At 55.5% G+C, this 19,645-nt stretch overlaps 1 protein-coding gene across 2 annotated transcripts; it reads right to left on the bottom strand.

Moving 5' to 3' along the window:
• Positions 1-5,558: 5,558 nt before the first annotated feature.
• On the bottom strand, positions 5,559-19,436 carry CCDC124 (coiled-coil domain containing 124). Of its 2 annotated transcripts, none has more exons than XM_062596326.1 (5): positions 19,331-19,436; positions 17,601-17,772; positions 8,863-9,043; positions 8,335-8,449; positions 5,559-7,969 (listed from the first exon to the last, which is right to left on the bottom strand). In XM_062596326.1, the coding sequence occupies exons 2-5, from the start codon at positions 17,757-17,759 to the stop codon at positions 7,765-7,767; spliced, it is 660 nt and encodes a 219-aa protein (XP_062452310.1). In that variant the 5' UTR covers positions 17,760-17,772; positions 19,331-19,436; the 3' UTR covers positions 5,559-7,764. The 2 variants fall into 2 exon arrangements, with proteins under 2 accessions (XP_062452310.1, XP_062452311.1); XM_062596327.1 differs by lacking the exon at positions 19,331-19,436 and adding an exon at positions 19,290-19,310.
• Positions 19,437-19,645: the final 209 nt, after the last annotated feature.

Genomic DNA, 19,645 nt, shown 5'->3' with positions numbered 1-19,645 from the left:
GCTCCCCGCCGCCGCCGGAGCTGCCTCCGTCCCCAGACAAAGCCGCCGCGACGGGTTCGCCGCCGCCTCCCCCGCGCGGCTCCGCTCCGCCGAAGGACAAAGCCGCCGCGCCTGGCTGCCCCCGCGGGCTCGGGGGGACGGAGCCCGGCGGGCACCGCGGCCGCCGCCGGCCCCCGCGCGGGCAGACGCCCCTCCGAGCGCCCCAAGGTCGCGGGGAAGGTCGGGGCCGGGCGCGGGGCTCCTCTGCACCCGCCGCACCGCGTGCCGGCACGCGCCGCGACGAGGCCGGCGCTGCCCCGACGTCCCGAGAGCCCCCGGGCGCCGCCGCCCCGGACTTCGGCCCGGCAGACGCTGCGCCGTGCCCAAGGTCGCGGCGAGCCCCGGGGCCGCGAGCCCCTCGGCCACGGACCTCTGCGTCGGCCGCCCCGGCGCCCGGGGAGGCTGTTTGCTCTGGATATCGATCGAGGCTGGTTTGCAGCCCGGCGGGTCTTTGTGGCTCTTTGCTGCGGGTGCTGAGCGGAGGGCGCAGCACCGGCCGCCCCGGGGATGCCGCGCGTCGGGGATGCTCGGGGCAGCCGGCTGCAGGCGAGGGGAAGCACCGGGGCCAGCGGGCATCGCCGGGCTGCAGCCGCGCAGCCTCCGGACTCCAGGCACCGGCACTCGCCGAGGGCGGCCGAGCCGCCGCGGCGCGGAGGGATGCTGCGGGGCGGCCCCGCGCCAGCCCCCGACGGCTCGGCCCCGCGGGAAGGGGCCATCGGCGGGGACCCCCCCCCCCACCCACGCCCTGCACCCGCCGGCCCCCCCGCGCCCGCTCACCTGCCACGGCACCGAGCTACCGGCCCCGGCGCCGCTCGCAGCGCGGAGAGGAGCCGGGGCGGCCGGGGGGCGGCGGGGGCATGGGCACGGGGCCGGGCCGGCCACGTGCGGCCCTTTGCCGAGCGCAGCGGCGGCTCCGGCGCGGCGGCAGCCTCGGCGCGGCGGCCGGGGAGGACGCGGGTTTCCCTGCTCCACGCCCCCTCCGTCGCCCCCCCGGCCGTCGCTCCGGCACGGCGGATAGTGACCTTGAGGCCCCACGGCGCTGGCGGAGGCTGGGGGAGGAGGCTATTTTTAGCTGGGAAGAGTCACTCCCATCGCATCCGCGCTGGCGCTGCCGGGGGCTGCCTCCCGCCGCCCACCCGCCTGCCACGGCGCCGGGGGCCGCGCGGCGCGGGAACGCCCGGCAAAGCCCCTTCCCTGTGCCAGCAGCACCTGGGGCATCCCCAGCCCGCAGCCCCCCCCCCCCCCCCCCGCCGCGCCCGCGCACCCACCTGCCCGCGGCCGGCCGCCTCCGTGCCGCGCGCGCGCCGCCTTCCTCCACCATGGCCCGGCGTCGGCACGTGCCGGCGCGGCACACGAGGGTCGTGCGCCCCCGAGCCGCGCGGACGCAGCGCTGGGGGCGGCCGAGGGCCTGGGCTCCGGCCCCGCAGCCCCCCGGCCCCCGGCTGGGCACGCCACCGCTCCGTGCCTCGGTTTCCCCCGGGCGGGCGGCTCGGCGGAGCGGAGGGCCGCGGGCTGCCGGGGAGGAGATGCAGCCCGTTATTGCTATTCCGCTCACACGCGCAGTCGCGCGCGCCCGCTCCCGTGCCTCCCCGCCGCCCCGGCCACCGCATCTATTGTCTGCGGCTAAATTTAGCCGCCTGCCTACTCCCCCGCTTTAATTGCCGCAGCTGCGGGGCCCGGGCGAGCGCCAGCCTCGGGCGCCCCGCTCGCCCCGGCCCCCCGGCGCCCACGCCGCTGCCGCTTCCTTCGCCCACGGCACAAACTTTTCCACCTGCTTTTCCCTCCCCGGTGCCCATCACCATCGCACCCAAGGGCAGCAGAAAGCGGCGCTGCACTGGCCCTGGCATGGGTGCGCAAGCGGGACCGAGCACCCAGGGCAGCACGGAGACCGCGGGCCCCCACCCTCGGCACTGCACCTGGCTGGGCGTCCGGCTCCCCAGGACGTGCCGGTTTCCTCCAGCTGGGAATTGGGGCCCTCCCGGGTGCTTTCGCGGTGGCAGCGGGCTCTGCCGGGGACGGGGGCGGGGGATTTGGTGTGCACCGTGCCTATGTGCTGCATGGTGCAGTGTGCGCGTTGGGAGGGAGCAGCAAGGCGTGTGCAGGGCGGGTAGTGCACAGTGTGTGGGTGGACGTGTGTGTGCGAGCTGCACACCAGCCCGCAGTCTCCCCCCGCTCCCGCTCCCTTTGTCAAGCAAGGGAGCTGCCTGCGGCAACGAGGTGTGCGTGTGTCAACAGGCTGCGTGCGTGTGTGCAGGCACACTGCTCTGGGCAGGCGTGTGTGTGTGCACACGGGATGCCTTTGTGCACAGGGGCAGTGTGTGCGCCTTGAGGAGCGCACAGTAAATGCGTTTGTGCATTGAGAGCAAGTGTGTGCAAAGAAAGCCTGTCAGTGTGTACATAGGTGCGTGCACAGGGTATGCAGATGGTGACCATGCAGGCCTGGTGGTGTGAGGAAGGGAATATATGCAGGGTTTACAGTGTGTGTGTGCATGCAGGGGTTTGCAGTATGTGGAAGAATACATGCATAGGGTATGCCTTGTGCAAGGGTGTGCAAAGTGTGCAATAGTAGGGCTGTGGGCATGAACAGTTATGTTTTTGTGCATGGTGTTAGGGGTGCATGGATAAATGCACGGCTCTGTATGTGCATGTGCAAGGTGTGCATGCATTGTCCTGTCTGTGTGCAGGAGGGTGCATGCACAGCTCTGTATGTGTACATGTGCACAGCGTGCAAGGGGTGCATGCAGGGCTCAGCATCTGTTTGTGGGTGCAAAGAAGAGCGCAGTGCATAAGAGCGTGCATGCATGGGTCTGTGCGCGAGAGTGTGCACTGCGGAGCAGTGCGCAAAGAGCTGCAGGCACAGGATGTACAGTTTGCAGGGGAAGCATGGCACAGGACAGTGCGTTGCTTGTGTGCAGGGTGTAGGAGAATGCATGGTGCAGGGTGTGGTGTGCAGGCCGTGCATGCACAGGAGCCTGGTGTGCAGCCCCAGGGGCTGCACATTGTGCAGGAAGGTGCAGTGTGAGAAGGGGGGGGGGGATACGCAGTGCAGGAGAGGTGCCTGGTGCAGGGTGGGGTTCATGGTGCAGGGAGTGCATTGCACAGGCATGCACTGCACAGGCGGAGCACTGCACAGGATTGCAGAGGGTGCATTGAGCAGGGGGGTGCATTGCACGGGGGGTGCATTGCACGGGACTGCAGAGGGTGCATTGAGCGGGGGGTGCATTGCACGGGATTGCAGAGGGTGCATTGCGCGGGGAGTGCATTGCACGGGGGGTGCATTGCACGGGATTGCAGAGGCTGCATTGCGCGGGGGGGTGCATTGCCCGGGATTGCAGACGGTGCATTGCGCGGGGGGGTGCGGGGGGTGCATTGCGCGGGGAGGGGGGCGGGCAGGGCGCTTGGCGCAGGGGCGGCGGGAGCAATCCCGGCGCGGCGCGGCGCGGCTGCGCGCGGGGGAAGCCCGAGGATCCCGGGGCCGCGTGACCGCCCCTCCCCCCGCGGGTTCCCCCGCCCCCGCGCGCCGCCCCCGCACGGAGCTGCCCGTTTCCACGGCAACGGCCCCCCCCGGGGGCTGCGCGCGGCGCCAGCCCGCCCGCCCGCCCCTCCCCCCCCCGCCTCGGGGAGGGGGCGCGAGGGGGGAGGGGAATCCCCCTGCCGGGGGGGGGGCGGGGCGGGGAATCCCTCCCCTCTCCGCAATGGGCTGCGGGGAACCCCCTGCAAATGGGGGCGGGGGGCGGCGCCCGCGCCCCTTCCCTGCTCAGGGGCAGGGAACCCCCTGCCCGTACTGGGGGGGGGGCAGTAACCCCCTCCTTGCAATCGGGGGGGGGCCCAGCAACCCCATCCTTGCAACCGGGGGCTGCCTTTCCCGGCACTGGGGGGGGGGGATCCCCCCCCATTAACCTCTTCCCCCCAGTGAGGGACCCCCCCCACCCCCCAGGTTCCCCCGTTCACCCCCTGCTTGCACCGGGCGCTGCCTTCCCCGCGCTGCAGCTTCCCCCCAGTAATCCCACCCCGGCACTGGGGGACCCTTCCCCATTACCCCTTTCCTTGCAGATGGGGCACGCGCCCACACAGGGAGGGAGCCCCCCACTCACCTCCCTCCTGCAGGGAGGGAGCCCCCTCCCTCCTCCCCCCCCCCCCCGATGCCTTCCCTGCAGCACAGCTTCCCCTGCTTATCTCCATCCACGCAGCTGGGGGCCCCCACCCTGCGCGAGGACCCCCCCGTTAGCTGTCGTGTGCTCTCGGGGGGCTTCGCCCGCGAACCCCTTCCTCTGCAAAGAGCAGGGCTCTCCCCAGCCCCTCTGCCTCACCCCCCCAAGGGCGCAGGGGGCCGCGGCGGGCGCAGCCCCCCCCCCCCACGGCTGCAGGCACCATCACGCCATTTCCGAGGGGCTGCCGGAGCCGAAGGGCTGCGGGCTCAACGCGTCCGCGAAGCCGGGGAAGGCAACGCGCGTGGGTCGGTCACTGCAGCGTGGACCAGGGATGCTCTTTGCATGTCACGGGAGCTGTTTCAGCCTTGCAAGGAGCAGCCCGAAGGAAGATGCAGGGGGACAGAGACGCATGCTCGCTCCCCTGCTCCCAAATCACCCGGACACGGCGCCGTGCCGTGACCCCCCCATCAGCCCTCACACCACCTGCCTCCGCGTTTCAACCAAAGGCAGAGCACGGCAAGGCCCGCTCCAGCCCCGGGGGGAAGGCTCCCTCCTGCCCTGCTCTCGGCTGCAGGGAGCAAGAACTTTGTGCTGCTTCAGCCTCCTCGAGGCCAGCCGCTGCCCCCGGCGGGGTGCCCCTGCCGCCGGCGGGGTGCCCCGGCAGCGCGGGCAGCCAGGAGGGACGCGCCAACCCTCAGCTCCAGCCTCCCACCGGACAAAGAGCGGCTCCGAGGCTGCCTCACAAAGAAAGCTTCCAGCCGAGACTTGGCCAGCGAAGCTCCCCGCGCCCTGCCGCGGCTCTCGCCTCCGCCAGCTCTGCCCGTCGGGGGGGGCAGGCAGCTAGAGCCGGGCAGGAAACTGCCACGAACCCGCCTGCGAACAGCCGAAACGGCGGAGCAAGCGCCTTGCGCTCACGCAGAGCCACTTTCCTCACCAGGAACCAAGGCTGCAGCTCCTGGAGAGGCCATGGAGAACGCTTCCCTCACCCCCCCCCGGCAGAGACACACTAGAAGAGCCATTCGGCAGAGAAATTTGGCTGGGGTTTTTAAGAGCAGTTTCAGAGGAGAGTGGGAGAGTGTGGAAATATCCCCCCCCCCCCCCCCCCCAAGAGCAAGGCAGGAGAGCAGAGCCCGCCCTCCCCAGGCTGAGGCTCTTGCAGGAAGCCAGCAGCCGTTTCACCAGCCGACGGCCCGAGAAGGCTCACCCCGCTCTCGGGAGGCCGGCAGGCAGCTCGGCTCACCTGGTGCCTTCAGGAAGGGTTCCCGCTGCCTCTGCCTCTCTGGCTACGGAGATGGACGCATGGCAGCATCACAGCAGCTCTCTCCTACTTGAGAGCGAAGACAAATGCAGAGGGAGAGGGAAGGGGGATTTATGCCAGCATTTTTCCAACACTTTATTCCTTCAACAGGTTAACAGATTTTTTCTTCCATTTTTAATTGAATTCAAACACCACAAACTTCTCACAAAAAAGGGGAAACAACCTGTGCATTTCTCCCTATCTTTACCAGCTGGACTTGCTTGAATAGCGAAGAACAGGGAGGGGCAGGCCCAATGTTTTCATTCTGTTTCTGCAGCAAACATAAGCAGGGTACAAAGAGGGCCTGGGAGAGCCGCAAAAAACACGAGCAGGAGCTAAGAACAGCAGGAGGATCTCTGTTTCAGAGTGAGGTTTTTAAGCCATCTCCAATCCCTTCACTGCCAAAGTGCAAATGCTGCTGCAGCCTTTAAATGAGACACCCCTACTACCCTTCCCACCCTCAGCAGGGGTAAGGCTGTAGGGCCGCACACTGCCCAGGCACCTGGCTCAGGATAAACCCTGTTTGTTTAGTACCATCAGAAGAAACCACAGCCTGAGCTGCCAACCCAGAGCATCACTGCAGGATGTCATGTCAGCGATGAATTTGTCCCCCACAGCAAAAGGTCTTGGCCTGGCAGCCCCAGTTATACACACACTTAAGCACCAAAGGGCGATGGAGCCAAATACCCAGCTGTCACATCGCAAGGGATCCCGCAGGGCTGCTCTCAGCGAGGTTCTTGGACAGGTACCACTGCTCAGCCCTGTGCCGGGAGAAGGCAAGAGGAGACAGCACACTTTGGTGGGTGCTGGAGGCCTTATCTCCACCGCTGCCTTGTCGAGGGCTTTGATTTGGGATGGCCTCATAGGCAGGGTATTTCATGTCAAAGGCGATGGCTAGAACAAATCTGCAAGGGGAGAAGGAAGAGAGGAAAACCAAATGCTTGATTAAGGCAAGGGGCAGGACTCCACCGTGTCTCCTGGGGCAAAGCCTCTCCAGCCATGCTCCCTTGTCTGGGTGCTGCCACAGCCCTCTAAAGGGAGCTCACTGGTTTCTTCTCTGCTTTCACCTCAATCCTGCATACTGTTACTGGAGGGGCAGTAAGGCCTGCTAACTAAAACTAGCAGTCCTGTAAGCCTGGGCCAGTGGGCAAAACAAGGGGCTCCTGCCCAAGGGGAGCACAGGCAGCGTACAGAGCCAGATTAGTGCCTTCTGTCCAGAGGTAGGAGAAAGCTGCTGAGCTGACAGTTTCACATCCCCTTCCACAGGCTCGCAGGGCATTTCCTCGCCTGAGCTGGGGAGCAGGCAGGGGAAGAAGCGATGGGAGAAGCAGCAGCTTCCCTTCTTGGTACAGGTCTTGTGTAGAGCTGGGTTGCAGCCCCACTAGGAACCCTCCTGTCCCACCAGTGACACATGAAGCTCAGGACTGCCCATGTGTGTTGTGAGGCCATCAGGAAAGTTGCAGAGAAGTCTGGCACCTCATGCTCTGCAGAGACAAAGCAGCGACCACGCTGTGCTTTGCGCTGGTTATTTCAGCCTCTCATCTTCAATGAGCAGCAGGAGATTTCTCCTCCATACAGCACTGCACTAAGAGCTTCTACTCACATTGTGGCTCCTCCTCCCCATCTGACACGCTGCCAGTCAAAATCAAGAGAAGCAGCCAGCAGGATGCAGGGCCAACACCAATCCGAGCCCGGAATCTCTTCAGGAACACCCCAGTGCCAAACATGACATGAGCAACAGAAAGCAGGTGCTTTCCTTGTGATGTGTTCTGCAAGGTGAATTCTTGCAAACAAGGGTGCAGTGCAGTCATGGTAGAGACAGGGATAAATGCACTTTGGCTCAGGTCCAGGCTGTGGGAGGGGGTTAAATGCACGGTGCTAGGCAGCATGGGGGTCTCTGCCTCGGCAGGCAGCAGTGCACTGTGCAAGCACTGCCCATACTGAAGATCTGTATGCAAGTTAGAAGCTTTTCTGTAATACAACCGAATTCAAAAGCATAAAGGTAGTGTTAATCCATCCAGGTCACTCTGCACCAGCTGCCCGGCAAGAGGTGAGTATGCGAGGGACAGGCCTTCCAAGTGAAGAGAGCAGGACACCGCAGGGTCCGCAGGCGAGCTGTGGCCTCATGCTTATCTTAAATCCAAGAACAGCAAAAGACAGAAAATGGAGGTGGGGAAAGGAAACAGAGGAGAGGAGGCTCCGTGCGCCTCCTGTTTTCATCTGAGCAAAGCCCTGGGGCTCCAGCCCACTGTCTGTGGGGGATGATCAGCTCTAGTTCTACTTTTGGCTGTTGTAAGCCTTGTGCCTCTGGTTCATGGGGTTTTCTGGAGATTTCATCCACTCCTTCTTGAGGAGCTGCTTGAGCTGGGACAGGCGCATGTTTGGGTTCTCTTGCTTCAGGCGCGGCAGATTGACTTCTTCAAAAGCAGTGAAGGCAGCTTTCATCCGGCGCTCAGGGTGCCGGTCCAGATCGTTGGAAACACTGTCAGAAACAGACACGTATCAGCGACACCTCACTGCAGGCACCAGTCCCTTCCCAACTCTGATCCTGTCAGTGCAACAAAGTGAATACAGAATAACTTGGCTGATAAACTAGAATATGCCATGATACTTTCCCTACCCACTTTGAATACTCATTACAGATGGTCAGAGCTTATTTTCAAGGGGCAGAAGGCAGCAAAAATGTCTTGTTCCTGCTGCTGAGATGGAAATTTGCAGTTAAAGTGTGAAAAGAAGTTCAGACAGCTAGGATAGCATTCTAGTTCTGGGGAAGGGAACAGCTGCAAAACTTCTCAAAAGGAAAACGACCTCTTTAAAAGGGAGCACTGCTACAAGAAAGCCAAGTACCTGAGGACAGCAATGGCATCTTCAATCGTCCTGGCCTCCACTGTTCCTTCCTCCAACACCCTTCTGTTGATGTTTTCTTCCAAAGGAACCTCCAAGTGAGTCTTCTCCTTTTCCACTGCACAAAAGCAAGGAGGATAGGAAAAATGTTAAAATTTTATCTGTGTATCAGAAGAGGCAGTCTTTTCCAAACATCTGGCTGATAAGCACTTTGAAAAAAGCATTTGGCAAGGCTCAAATCTGAAGCCATATTTTAGCTATGGTCCTGGAAATTAGAAGTGCCTACTTTGCAGCAATCTGCTTCTCCTCCAGAGGTGACAGGAGGTTTCCTTTTCCTCATTTCTATGTGTGGGGCTAGACACAGAAAAGCACGCAGCACTGTGAGAGAATAACTGCAGGGTGCTCTAGCCTTCAAACCACCTTTCTCTGAGTGAGTGCAGATCAAAAAGGAACAGTCCTCCCTTCCACTCCCCAGCCTCCTCATGGCAGTCAGTTTTTCCTCTATGGAACTAAGGAAGGGCTGTACCAAACCTGTGTCTGCATTCTGCTGCTGGTCTTTTCTGATAGTCTCTTCAATCTGGGCCCTGGTGACTTTGCCTGGAGTGACCTGCTTGGGTGACTTCCCCTTCAGCTTTGAGTCTTCCTCTTCCAGCAGACGCTGCAGTTCCTTCTTGCGCTCCAGCTGCTCCAGCCGCCGCTTCTCCCTTTCCTCCTAAAAGGGTGGAGGAACCAAGTCACCTCTGCCCCTACTGCCCTCATTCACCTGTCCCAGCAGACAGCAGAAGGATCAAACTATCCCTTACAGGAGCAGGAAAGAGTCATTTGAAAAGAAACAAGCACCTCATTTCCACAGCTAATGGTGCACAGACCTTGCCTTAGAGGAAAAGACTTCGGCTGGTTCCTCCCCAGGCCTCCAGCAAAGGCCTGTCCCTTCAGAATAATAATTCTTCCATCCCTGCCCCATCTGCAACCACACACTGGTTCCCTGTGATATCAGGGCTGCGAAACATAACCCCGCTGTCAAAAAGGAGCACAAAACGCCAGCCAGGACTGCTGACAATCAGGGTAAGTTTTCCATTTTAATTTTAATAAGTGGCTGGAGGTTAAAAGTTCAGCGGTTTGAGACAAACCACTCAAGAGGCTGAACTCGTTCTCAGGTCTTGCTCTCGCGCTCCCTCAGAGCCAGAGCATGGGGTTAGACTGAACTCCCCCAGCTACGCAGCTCTCATGGAGCACTTTCAAATTAACACAAGGAGTTTAAGAGCCACTTTGTCCTCTCTATGGCTCAGCTAGAATTGACCATGCAATAGGCCCTTAAGGGCTTTCAGCCCTCTGGTTTCAAGATTTTTCTCCTTTACCAAAGTTTATATGCTTTAGGGGAAAAAAAAAAAAGAAAAGAAAAAAGAAAAAGAAAAGAAAAAAAAAAGAAAAGAAAGAAACATCAAACAAGCATCTTTTTGTCTAGGTCAGTGTCACAGGCCACAAAGCACCATGTATTTAGGTTAGTTAGACAGATACGCTTAATTATGGGTCTCATCCATTATTCACAAGGTTGGCACAACTAACTCATCAAACCCTAACAGAACGGGTTCTGCTCAAAAGAAGCTGTGCAGCAAAACAACTGTAGTAGTAATGCAAGCTGCTGTGTTCATCTGTGTTTAAGGATGCCAGGGAGGGCCCACTTCAGAAACAGTAAATACGGCTGGGGTTTGAGACTTAACTAAAAAAACACAAGTTGCACCACAGCTCAAGAATTTAAAGGAAAACTCATCGAAACACAGTATCAAAGCTCACAAATACTGAATCAAAAGATGCCCTAGGGCTGCTGCTTCCATCAACCACAGAATAAGGACCACAATAAGGACTAGGCCTTCCGATCCAGACCGAGAAGGGGAAGACTTGCCTACGTCCACTCCCAAAAAACTGCAATCAAGGATGAGCAAAAAAACATTACAGGAATGAAGCTTTTACTGCAATTGGCAGGCTTCAAATTCTTGGTCATTAAGTGCTTAGTGCCTTCAAATGGAATGCCACAGTAACTGGACCATGCGTTACATCAAAGAGCCAATTCATTTACTTAAGACGCAGCCTTTCCCTACCTACTGCTTTCCTGTTGGGCCTCTCCCTCTTTTAGTAAAGACTGAGTAAACAAATTTACTCAGCCTCCCAGATCAGCAGGGACTTTAGCCACTCCCCAGATAGGAGGGGTGTCACACGAGAGGAGGGAGAAGACTACCTTTCTCCCTTCACATTAACAATTTATACACAAAGATATACCGGGAAAGGGCAGCCACAGGGGCTTTCCTTCCTGTGCCCATCTTCACTTAAGGCAGCATAGGACAGCTCCAATTCCAGCTAGGATCTCCAGCTCAGCCACCAGAATCTACTTTAACACCATGCAGTGTTAAGGAGGAAAGCAGGAGAAGTAATATATAAGAGGAGATTATTGTGCCAAAACAGGAAGGCCACGTGCATTTCCTTCTTTACCCTGAGGGACACAGCAAACCTGTTGCCGAGTACTGCAATTCTATTTCACCTCATAAAGACTGCAAGAGGACAACATAACTTTTAAAGCTTACAGGGCTCCACTGCCAGCAGGAATGTGTGCAGAGGACACCAAAGCAGAAACCGATTCTAGAGCCTCCCAGGGAAGAAGGCAGCGACCAGCTGCCTGGCTCAGAGCGCCGGAGGAGCCAGGCATGCCAGGAGCACCGCAGGAGGTGCCAAGCTCCAAAGGCTCCCAACAACACAATTTCAAGCTCCAACAGAGAAAAATTTAACAGGCTCATGGATGGCCTTGGTTCACAGGAGCGTCAGAAATTTAGCTTAGTGTTGGCAGGACCGTCCTGGCAGCCATGCCAAGTCCCACAAGGAAACACGTCGGCAGGCCGCGGGGCGGCTCGGGCTGACGGCACTAGGCAGGCGGATGAAATAGCACGGTGAGGCAGCCGTTTGGTCACCCGTTGCTCCCTCCAAGGCAGCACTTGTCAAAGCGCAATTTGTAAGAGCTCCACCTGCAGAAATCACTGAACATGCAGCATTCAGAAAGAATAAGTCATTTAATTGGATGCAAAGCAGAAGCAGCAGCAACACTGTGTATTCAGGATATTGGTATCGTGTCTAGAACACAGATTACTGTAAAGAGAATCTGCCCCCTTCCCGCTCTTCCTGTCTGAGGCTCAGGTGTGGCTGAACAAGGTAACACAAAGAAATTGCTGGCACAGGGAACACCTTAGCAAGGCTACAGGCCTCGCTGTGGTTTGCATAATTCAGGAGACAGATAACAGTGGATACACAACTACTAATGACCTAAGGGAGGAGAGCAAGTACTTCAGTACAGAAACGTTGTTTATAGTTAGAGAAGCTTATCTTTTACCCCTGCTTATTACAGAACTGTCCTACAAGCCAGCTAACTCAGCAGTCTGTTTCACACCACACGGCCCCATCTGGGATGACCTGACAGTGCAGAAATTCAAGGATAATGCTCTGCTGCTTTTAGTTCCTTTCAAATAAAACTCTCCAGAAAGGACACATCCACTTAACAGAGGAAACAGAGATGCAAACAGGGTGCAGAGCCTTCTTCTTGCACTTGATGCTGCAGAAGACCTCTAATTCCTTCTCTGCTCTCCCCTGCTCCCTCCTCTAGCCATTGGACTAAGCTACTCTCCGCTCTGGCATTTGTAATTGAGTTTCTATTTGAGGAAAGTAAATAAGCCTGCACTGTTACTAATTTGTCACAAGGCAAGGCTTGTAAGACCTACATGCTCAGGTTTCCCCTGCAACCCATCGCTTTCAAGTCTGCTCTGCACCTTCCCTTGTGTTTAAAAGGGCACAAAGCCACAGCCACTCTGCACGGTCTGCATGAACACAAGCAGGACCGGGAGCTGAAACGGAGCAATCGGGCTTGCACGCAAGCGCCTGAGCACAAAGCCCTGAAAACGTCAGGGCCAGCCTCCCAGAGCTGCTCCTGGCGGCTTTCTTAACGGGCGGCTGTAACGCAGAGGTCAAGATGCATCCTTCACAGAAGGCCTCTCTAGACCCACCACAGCCAAAGTTGCAGGCCAAAGATGCATCTGTGTAGGCCATCACCACAATGTCTCAGCTCCACGCAGCAGACTTCTCCTTCACCACACGCATAATTTCTCTCTCTGATCCTGAAGCACAAGGGGTCCTGAAGCAGTCATTTCTGAAAACTTTTCTCAGGTTGGGCCAAACCAAACTAACCCTTTATGTCAGTACAATGAATCAGCTTAAGTGTCCTGATGAAAGGAACACTTGGATTTCTCTAAATGAAACATGTAGCAAAGCTATTATAAAACTGGAAGGGAAATGAGTAATTTGCTCGCTCAACATCGCTACACTCAGCAGGACACTGGAAGAAGCAGGGGGTGAGACTTCTTTAGCTGGACATTTCTATTCACAAAGATTTGTATTTTAAAATGCTAGTTTTCAGCCCTGCAGAGAACTGTCTGAGCAAGGAACAATTCTTTTGCTTTCAGAACAGCTTCCCACCTGCTAGATGGAAGGAGAACAAGGTCCCACGCACATGGCTTTGAGAGCAAGTGGTCAATTGAAGCAGCAGCGTTCCCAATCAACCTCTTAGCAGGAAGCCTGAGGAACGCTGGAGAGCATGCTGCCAGCACAGCAAAGCGTGCTGCTGCTCACACAGCAGAAGGGCGAAGCAATGCAAAACCTGATGCAGTCAGAAGGAAAGGGGTGCATAAGCAATCTGGAGTATGTTCAAGTGCTCGCAGAGTTCTCTTGATGTAGACTGGAGTATTTGGGCAAGATCACACATACCCCTTCTTGGGCCCACAGGCAATGATGACAGACATCATAGGGATGCCAGAGAGGAAGTTAACTGTGGGGTTTGAGCCTCAGCATTACATCATCAGGCGCTCTTTCCACTACATCACTCTGTCCCCTGCACGTCTCATTCAAGCCATTGGATTTCAGCACTGTGAAGGCTTGTACTACACAAATGCCCTCCAAAAGAAGAGAGGACAGTCATTTGATCTGTTTAATGTTTCATCTGAGTAAGAGCTGGTGCTCACAGCTGAGTAATTCTGAACTGATTCAGAGAAAGAGGGGAAAGAAAAGGCACCATTTGCCTGTCTGTGATACACTGCAGTTTGGACCTGTCAGTACATAGAGCTTGCCATCCCATACCCTGAAAGGGAGGCTAAAAGTCACAAGACAGACATACAGCTCACATACCAGAACAGTCACCGCTCTTCTGTGGGCTATCTGAATTCTTTCAGCACAACTACTCACTCTGCATTTAACTTGAATCTTTTCTCAGACCTTTCATACATTAGCATGGAAAGTCTCCTTGCTCCAATGTGATCCATATGCCCTCTCTTTTCCATTCCCACAGAGCAGCACCGAGCAAAGCCACAGGAGAGACCTCCAAAGCAAGGGAGCAATATAGCACTGCCAACAGCACATTATGCTGGGCAAAGGTGGAAAGTGGTTTTGAGCAGCTGGTGAACAAGAACAGCAAGAAACTGATTTCCTGGAGTCTCCCAAGTCAGGGCACTCAGCAAACATAGCCCAGTCAAAATACAGCCTGAATGGGTAAAAGGGCTTGTCCTCCTTCGGCCAGACAGCCCAGGCAGGAGTTTGGGAAGGAGACGGGGAACTTGGCTGCGTTCTTCCAACAGACATGTTTCATCTCAATCACAGCAGCAGTCCCAACCAGTGAGAAGTTTCTGTGCACAACCACAAGGCACACAACTAAACCCAAGGCCGTCAGAGAGTAAGGTCTGAATCCTGCAGGGAGACCTCTGCCCGGCACGGCTGCTCACAGGCAGCAAGTGCTGCCCTTGACAGACTCCACTAGTCCTTTCTTCCTGTAATGCTTCAGCGTACTTAATGGTTTGACACCCTTCCAAGTCTGCCCGCAGCCTCACCCAGAATGCATCCGTGGCCGTTCTACCACCAGACCCACTTTAGCTAATTGCACAGAGAGAAAGAAATGCACTGATCTAGCTGATTAGCAGTGTCCTCCTCTGAGCTGGTAGACTAACTTTGCATATGAAGAGTAGAGAGGGAAGAAAGGATAGCTGAAGACACCTGAATGTTAAAAGAAAAGCATTATCTAGGTAAAACCCAGAGCCTTTCAACAAAAAGGAAGCAATTTTGTGTTTTCCTGACAGAGCTCTCCAGGGAAAGTAACAAACTGCAACTCATGCTGGAGAGGGAACACACATATTGCAGACTAGTGATATTAGCTCAGATGCTCCTTTATGCACCACAGAGCCACTAAACGAGTATCATCCTTTGTTAGCAGAGATCAACCCTAAAACCCATCTCAGAGCCTAGGAGGTTGTTAAAAACACCAAAAATCAGTAACTGAAAACACAGCTAAAGGTAACAGGACAGACATCATCCAGTGAAAATGAGTATCGCATCAGCAAGGCACTGCATTTTGAACTTCCCTATACCCAAATATTAATGTTGCACCACATGATTGTGTGTTGCTGCCACTCAAGTGAGACCACAAGACTGCCACGCACACAGCCACAAAACCTGGAAATGGTCCAGTGAGGCAGGAGCCTGACAGAAAGAGCAGGTTATGCTCTCACTTATTTCACTGAGGCTTTGCTGGTCATCTGCTGGGGGTGGGGATTAAAGGGGCACACACATTTTGTTTTTAACATATGTCCTGCTGGGTAATGTCCCAGAGGCATTCATTCCTGGCTCCTTATTATGCAGGAATTCAGAGGTGATGCATGGGGCTTGCTGCAGAGCAGTTAATGCATTACTGCCATCGCCTGGAGAGCTGGGGAAGAGCTGCTCTAGCACTCCGCAAGATGCCAAGAACATCCTCCTACACTTACTGTAATATCCTCCTCCATGTGTTGTAACTGAGAGCAACACAAGTCCCTCCTACAGCATATGGCTACGGCCAGCAGGGCTATTTCTATGCCAGCAACACCTGTGAAACAGCTACTTATCCAAGGAAGTTTGATTCTTGTCAATGCTTTGGCTTCTGTCTTCCTCAAAGATGAGCATGGTAAGCCATTTACAACCTGACTTGCACATCCCTTCCTCACTGGGATACCGTGGGACAGAGGCAGATTCCTCAGCTCTCTATGGAGATGTTCCAGGCCAGATGGCACTAGAGAAGCATTGGAAACGCTTCACTGCTTTTTTCCTCCCCAACAAGCCACTCATGCTTGTGTAGACGAGCACACGGCCAGCAGACAAATGCCCAGCCTTTGCTCTGGTTCTTGCAGTGCCATGGGTTAAATCTCTCAGCCCTATGTGATGCACCCACAGCAGGAACAGCCCCAGTGCAGGTACAGTTGTGCGCAGAGTCCTTCTGGCAGGATAGCTTCTTCATTTGAGTTGGAGACTCTTGCTATCGTGAGCTGCAGCTCTGCAAGGAGTTCCTGGGTGGCAAATGTACTAAAACACAGCATCCAGGTTAGAATCAGACCTAGGCATTATGGATACACCAATGCAATTCCTGGTATAAAGTCTCGCCACAGCTGCCCCGGAGGGAGAAGAGCTGTCCACCTGCACACATGCATGTGCATCGCACACACGCATGTGCATTCAGTTCCAGCTGGGCCGCAGGCTCTGAGCCACACACTGCCAGGCTCAACTCAGTTCTTCACTTCTCCAATAAGGAAGAGCCCCACAAACCCAGGTGATGGAGGGACAGGGTCAGCTCTCGTTGGAGGGAGGAGAAATTATTCAATAAACAGCAACATGCTGTAAGAGTCACAAGGGGAGGAAAAAGGATGCAGCAGTGCTGACCTTTACCCCTGTGGCTGGTCTACCCTGCCAAATGCCAAGCTCCCAAGCGCAGCCTGTCCCTACCATGGGGCAGACGCTGCTCCCACACAGCAGTCTGGCAGCAATTACTCCCTCAGATCCTTACTGCACTCTGCCTCCTTTTAAGAGACAGAAATCCTGCAGTACAACCAGTGAAGCATGAAGTAAGCGAGAGGAGCTGGTGTTGAGTGAAAGCCACCTTGCTAGCTTTTCTAAAACGCAGTCTGAGGCTGTCTGGTGGGCCATGACTTTGCAGTTAACAATTCAAGCTCATGACACAGTTTGCCCATCCAAAACTCCCATGCCTTTTGCCTGCCAGTTTTGGCAGTTTTGGCTGTTTTGGAAGACCATTAAAATAGGTCAGTGTTGGCAAGACCCTAAGCAGAACAGTAATAAGATCTTGTTGCATGAAGTAATTAGGCAGCATTACAGGATTGCATTTGGGAACAGCACACAAGACTCCAAACTCCAAATATCAAGACACACATTAGGGGGGTGAATTCAAACAAACACACACAGCACAAAGCTAACAAGGTCACAGGGACATGCTGGCTTCCTGCCTGCTGTTTGACCAGTGTGCTTAAGTAGCAACAAAGTTCAATAAGCACCAAAGAGCTTATATACATAGAACTTAAGCAGCGCAAAACCAGTAACCCTATAAATTCCACTTATGACATCAAACTCCTGTCTAGATAGCACAAGGGTAAACAAATTGTTTTGGAAAAGCAAGCTGAGTTGTCACCAAGCATCATGTTTCTAGAAAACCAACAAAATCAGAAGCTAGATTTGTGCAGCACTGATGAAGCTTATTAAGTTTTCACCGTTTAACTATGCTAAGTCAGATCAGAAGCAACAGGAAACATAATGTGAAAGGTACATCAGGATAACATTAAAAATAAATAACACAGAAATTAACACAGAACTGTTCCGTTCATTGAACACCTAGGCAAATATGCACACAGGGCAAAGCAGGCTGATGAGACTAAACCTGAGAGAATTTTTGAGAAATGTCAGTGTCTGTCACACAAAGTGGTAGAGGAAATCCTTTTATATTTAACTCTGTTGATAACTTTCTTTTGATTTTGGAGAGGGAAAAAGAAAAGAAAGAAAGAAAAAAGACGAAGACTTGCCTAGTCAAAAAAATCAAGCCCTACAAGCAGGGTTTCTGATCACTTAAATCAATTTTAAATGATTCCAACAATAAAGCTTTGCTGTCTCCCTTGGGAACATAGCTCTAAGATCTACAGGATCTTTGAATTACACATCAAAGCTTACACTTACTCCCACACTCTGCTTCTTTTAGCTCCCAGAGAAGACACCAATTCCAGCTTTTTTGCTCAGAAACTAAGTGCAGGACAATGTTTAGAGAGATAGTTTCAGCTTTGGGATGGAGGAACAGAAGCAGTATTTTAAGTAAATTTGAATTTCAAGGGCTTAGCGTAAGATCAGCTAGAAGTTCCCCTTCTACCTGTCTAGCAATTCACCTTCCTTTGTTCCTTCCTCATCACGTGTTTGTCTTCATCCTTCCAGTAGGCATCTTCCAATTCCTGTTGGCGTTTGGCATCGGCTGCTGCCTTTGCCTCAGCTTTCCTTGCACGGGCAGCAGCCGACTTGGTATTTTCCCCTTGGAACTTCTTGGGCATCACTCAAGGTGCTCTGCAGAGGAGAAGGAGGAAACTAAATGCACACTAAGATCCTTGCCCTGGCCAGGATCTCAGGTTTACCATAATCCCTTGACAATCAGGAACCAGATGAGCCCAGAGCATGAAAATTCCCTTTTGTTATTGCCTCAGAGCATTTCAAAATTCTGGAAAGAACAAATCTAGCAGTCTTATAGCTCACCCAGGAAGAACTCTGCTCACTCCACCCTGGATTATAAGTAAATTGGCAACAATCCCTTCCATCTATCTGTTGCAGTGCAACAACATAACAAATCAAACTGCTGGATTCCTGGTACTGAGTCAAAAAGCACCACAGCCCTGTGAACCAAAATACTCCCCACAAACTTATGCTGCAGAGTCCAAATAAAGCTGGATGCTTTCACTAGCAGGTTCCAGGGCAGGTAAGCTATGGAGAAGTTATGGCTACCAGCAGAGGGATAATGCAACATAAACTCTACATCAAACCCTCTGACTAATTATACAGAAGCACACCCATATGGTCACATTTAACTTGGATAAAAAACCACACAGAGATGCTGTATTAATTTCACTTATGTCATCAACACAAGGTAAAAAAAAAGAAAGAAAAAACATTAAAAAATAGGTGAAATAGGAGTCAGAAAAGAAAATTAACTAGGCATTACAAAAGATTTCTCCTCCTCAGCACGCTGCTCATGTGGACAAGTATTGGATCTCAAGCGTTTATTTTTAGTAGTAGATAACCATTTGATATACAACACAAGAAGCAATAAAAACAGGGGGGCTACCATTTAGGGTTTACTATTCAAATCACAAGCTTTTTAAAGTCTGGGCTGGATTAGATTCTCTCTGTTCCCTGATATATGCAGATAACCCTTCTTGAACACTGAGATCTGGGCCAGGCCCCAAGCAAAGGCTGCAAGACATGGATTCCACGGGATCCCAGGGATGCTACCAACCTAAAGGCTGGCCCCCTCCCTGAGCAGATCCCCACCACCGCCCCACGTCAGGGAGCCAGCACCGTCCCCTCAGGACCCTGCAGGGCCCCCCACAGCCCTGCTCCTCCCCAGAGATCTCCAGGGCCTCTCTGTGTCCTCTTCCCTCCTGCTCAGGAGCTGACACTTCCTCCCCCAAACCTCCAGCTTTTGCCCACCCTCAATGCCTCCAGCCCTTCCTCCCCATCAGCCCCTTAGTCTTCCTCTCCCCCCTCATTACCCCGTGACCCTTCCCCCCCCCCATTACACTCTAGACTAAGCTTCTCCCCCCCCGGCTCCCCCTAGGCCTTCTCCCCACCCCAGGTCCCCCTAGGCCTTCCCCCCACCCCGGGTCCCCCCAGGCCTTCCTCCTCCCCCCACCCCAGGCTCCCCCCTAGGCCTTCCCCCCACCCCGGGTCCCCCTAGGCCTTCCTCCTTCCCCCCCCCCCCGGCTCCTCCCGGCCGTCCTCCGCCCTCCCCTCCCCCCCCAGCCTTCCTCCCTGCCTCTCCCCACCCTCATCGCCCCCAGCCCTCCCTCTGCCCCCGGCCCTCCCCTCACCGCTGCGCCCTTCCCCTCCCGCCGCCCGGGCCCACTCCTACCCGGTCCCCGCCGCGCCGGCCGTCGCGCGCTTTGCGCGTCACAGCGGCGCGCCGATGCCGCCGTCGGGAGAGAAGGGAGCGGCCGCGCCCGCCGCCGGCTTTTCACGGCCCGCGTGGCGCCGCCGCCGCCATCTTTGCTGAGGGCACGCCCCGCCTCGGCCGGCCGCGGCGCCAAGCCCGGCGGCGGAGGGGGCGATGAGCCGCACGGCAGCACACGCACCCGGCATCCGCACCCGGGCCGAGCGGCGGGGCGGGGCGGGGCGGGGAGGGACACGGCTCCCCATCGCCCGGCCCGCCCCTGCCCGGCACAAAGAT

The sequence above is a fragment of the Rhea pennata genome, chromosome 27 (genome assembly GCF_028389875.1).
Source record: "Rhea pennata isolate bPtePen1 chromosome 27, bPtePen1.pri, whole genome shotgun sequence".
Lineage (NCBI taxonomy): Eukaryota > Metazoa > Chordata > Aves > Rheiformes > Rheidae > Rhea > Rhea pennata.
The sequence above is the reverse complement of the archived record's forward strand: the minus strand, read 5'-3'. Positions and strand labels throughout refer to the sequence as shown.

What these genes read in the sequence shown, in the direction of transcription:
- CCDC124 (XM_062596326.1), bottom strand. Translation starts at nt 17,759, where the DNA reads ATGCCCAAGAAGTTCCAAGGGGAAAATACCAAGTCGGCTGCTGCCCGT. An exon ending in TGAGGAAGGAACAAAGGAAG is followed by an intron (nt 9,044 to 17,600) that starts GTGAATTGCTAG and finishes CCACCCTTTTAG; the next exon opens with GAGGAAAGGGAGAAGCGGCG. An exon ending in GATGCCATTGCTGTCCTCAG is followed by an intron (nt 7,970 to 8,334) that starts GTACTTGGCTTT and finishes TGTTTCTGACAG; the next exon opens with TGTTTCCAACGATCTGGACC.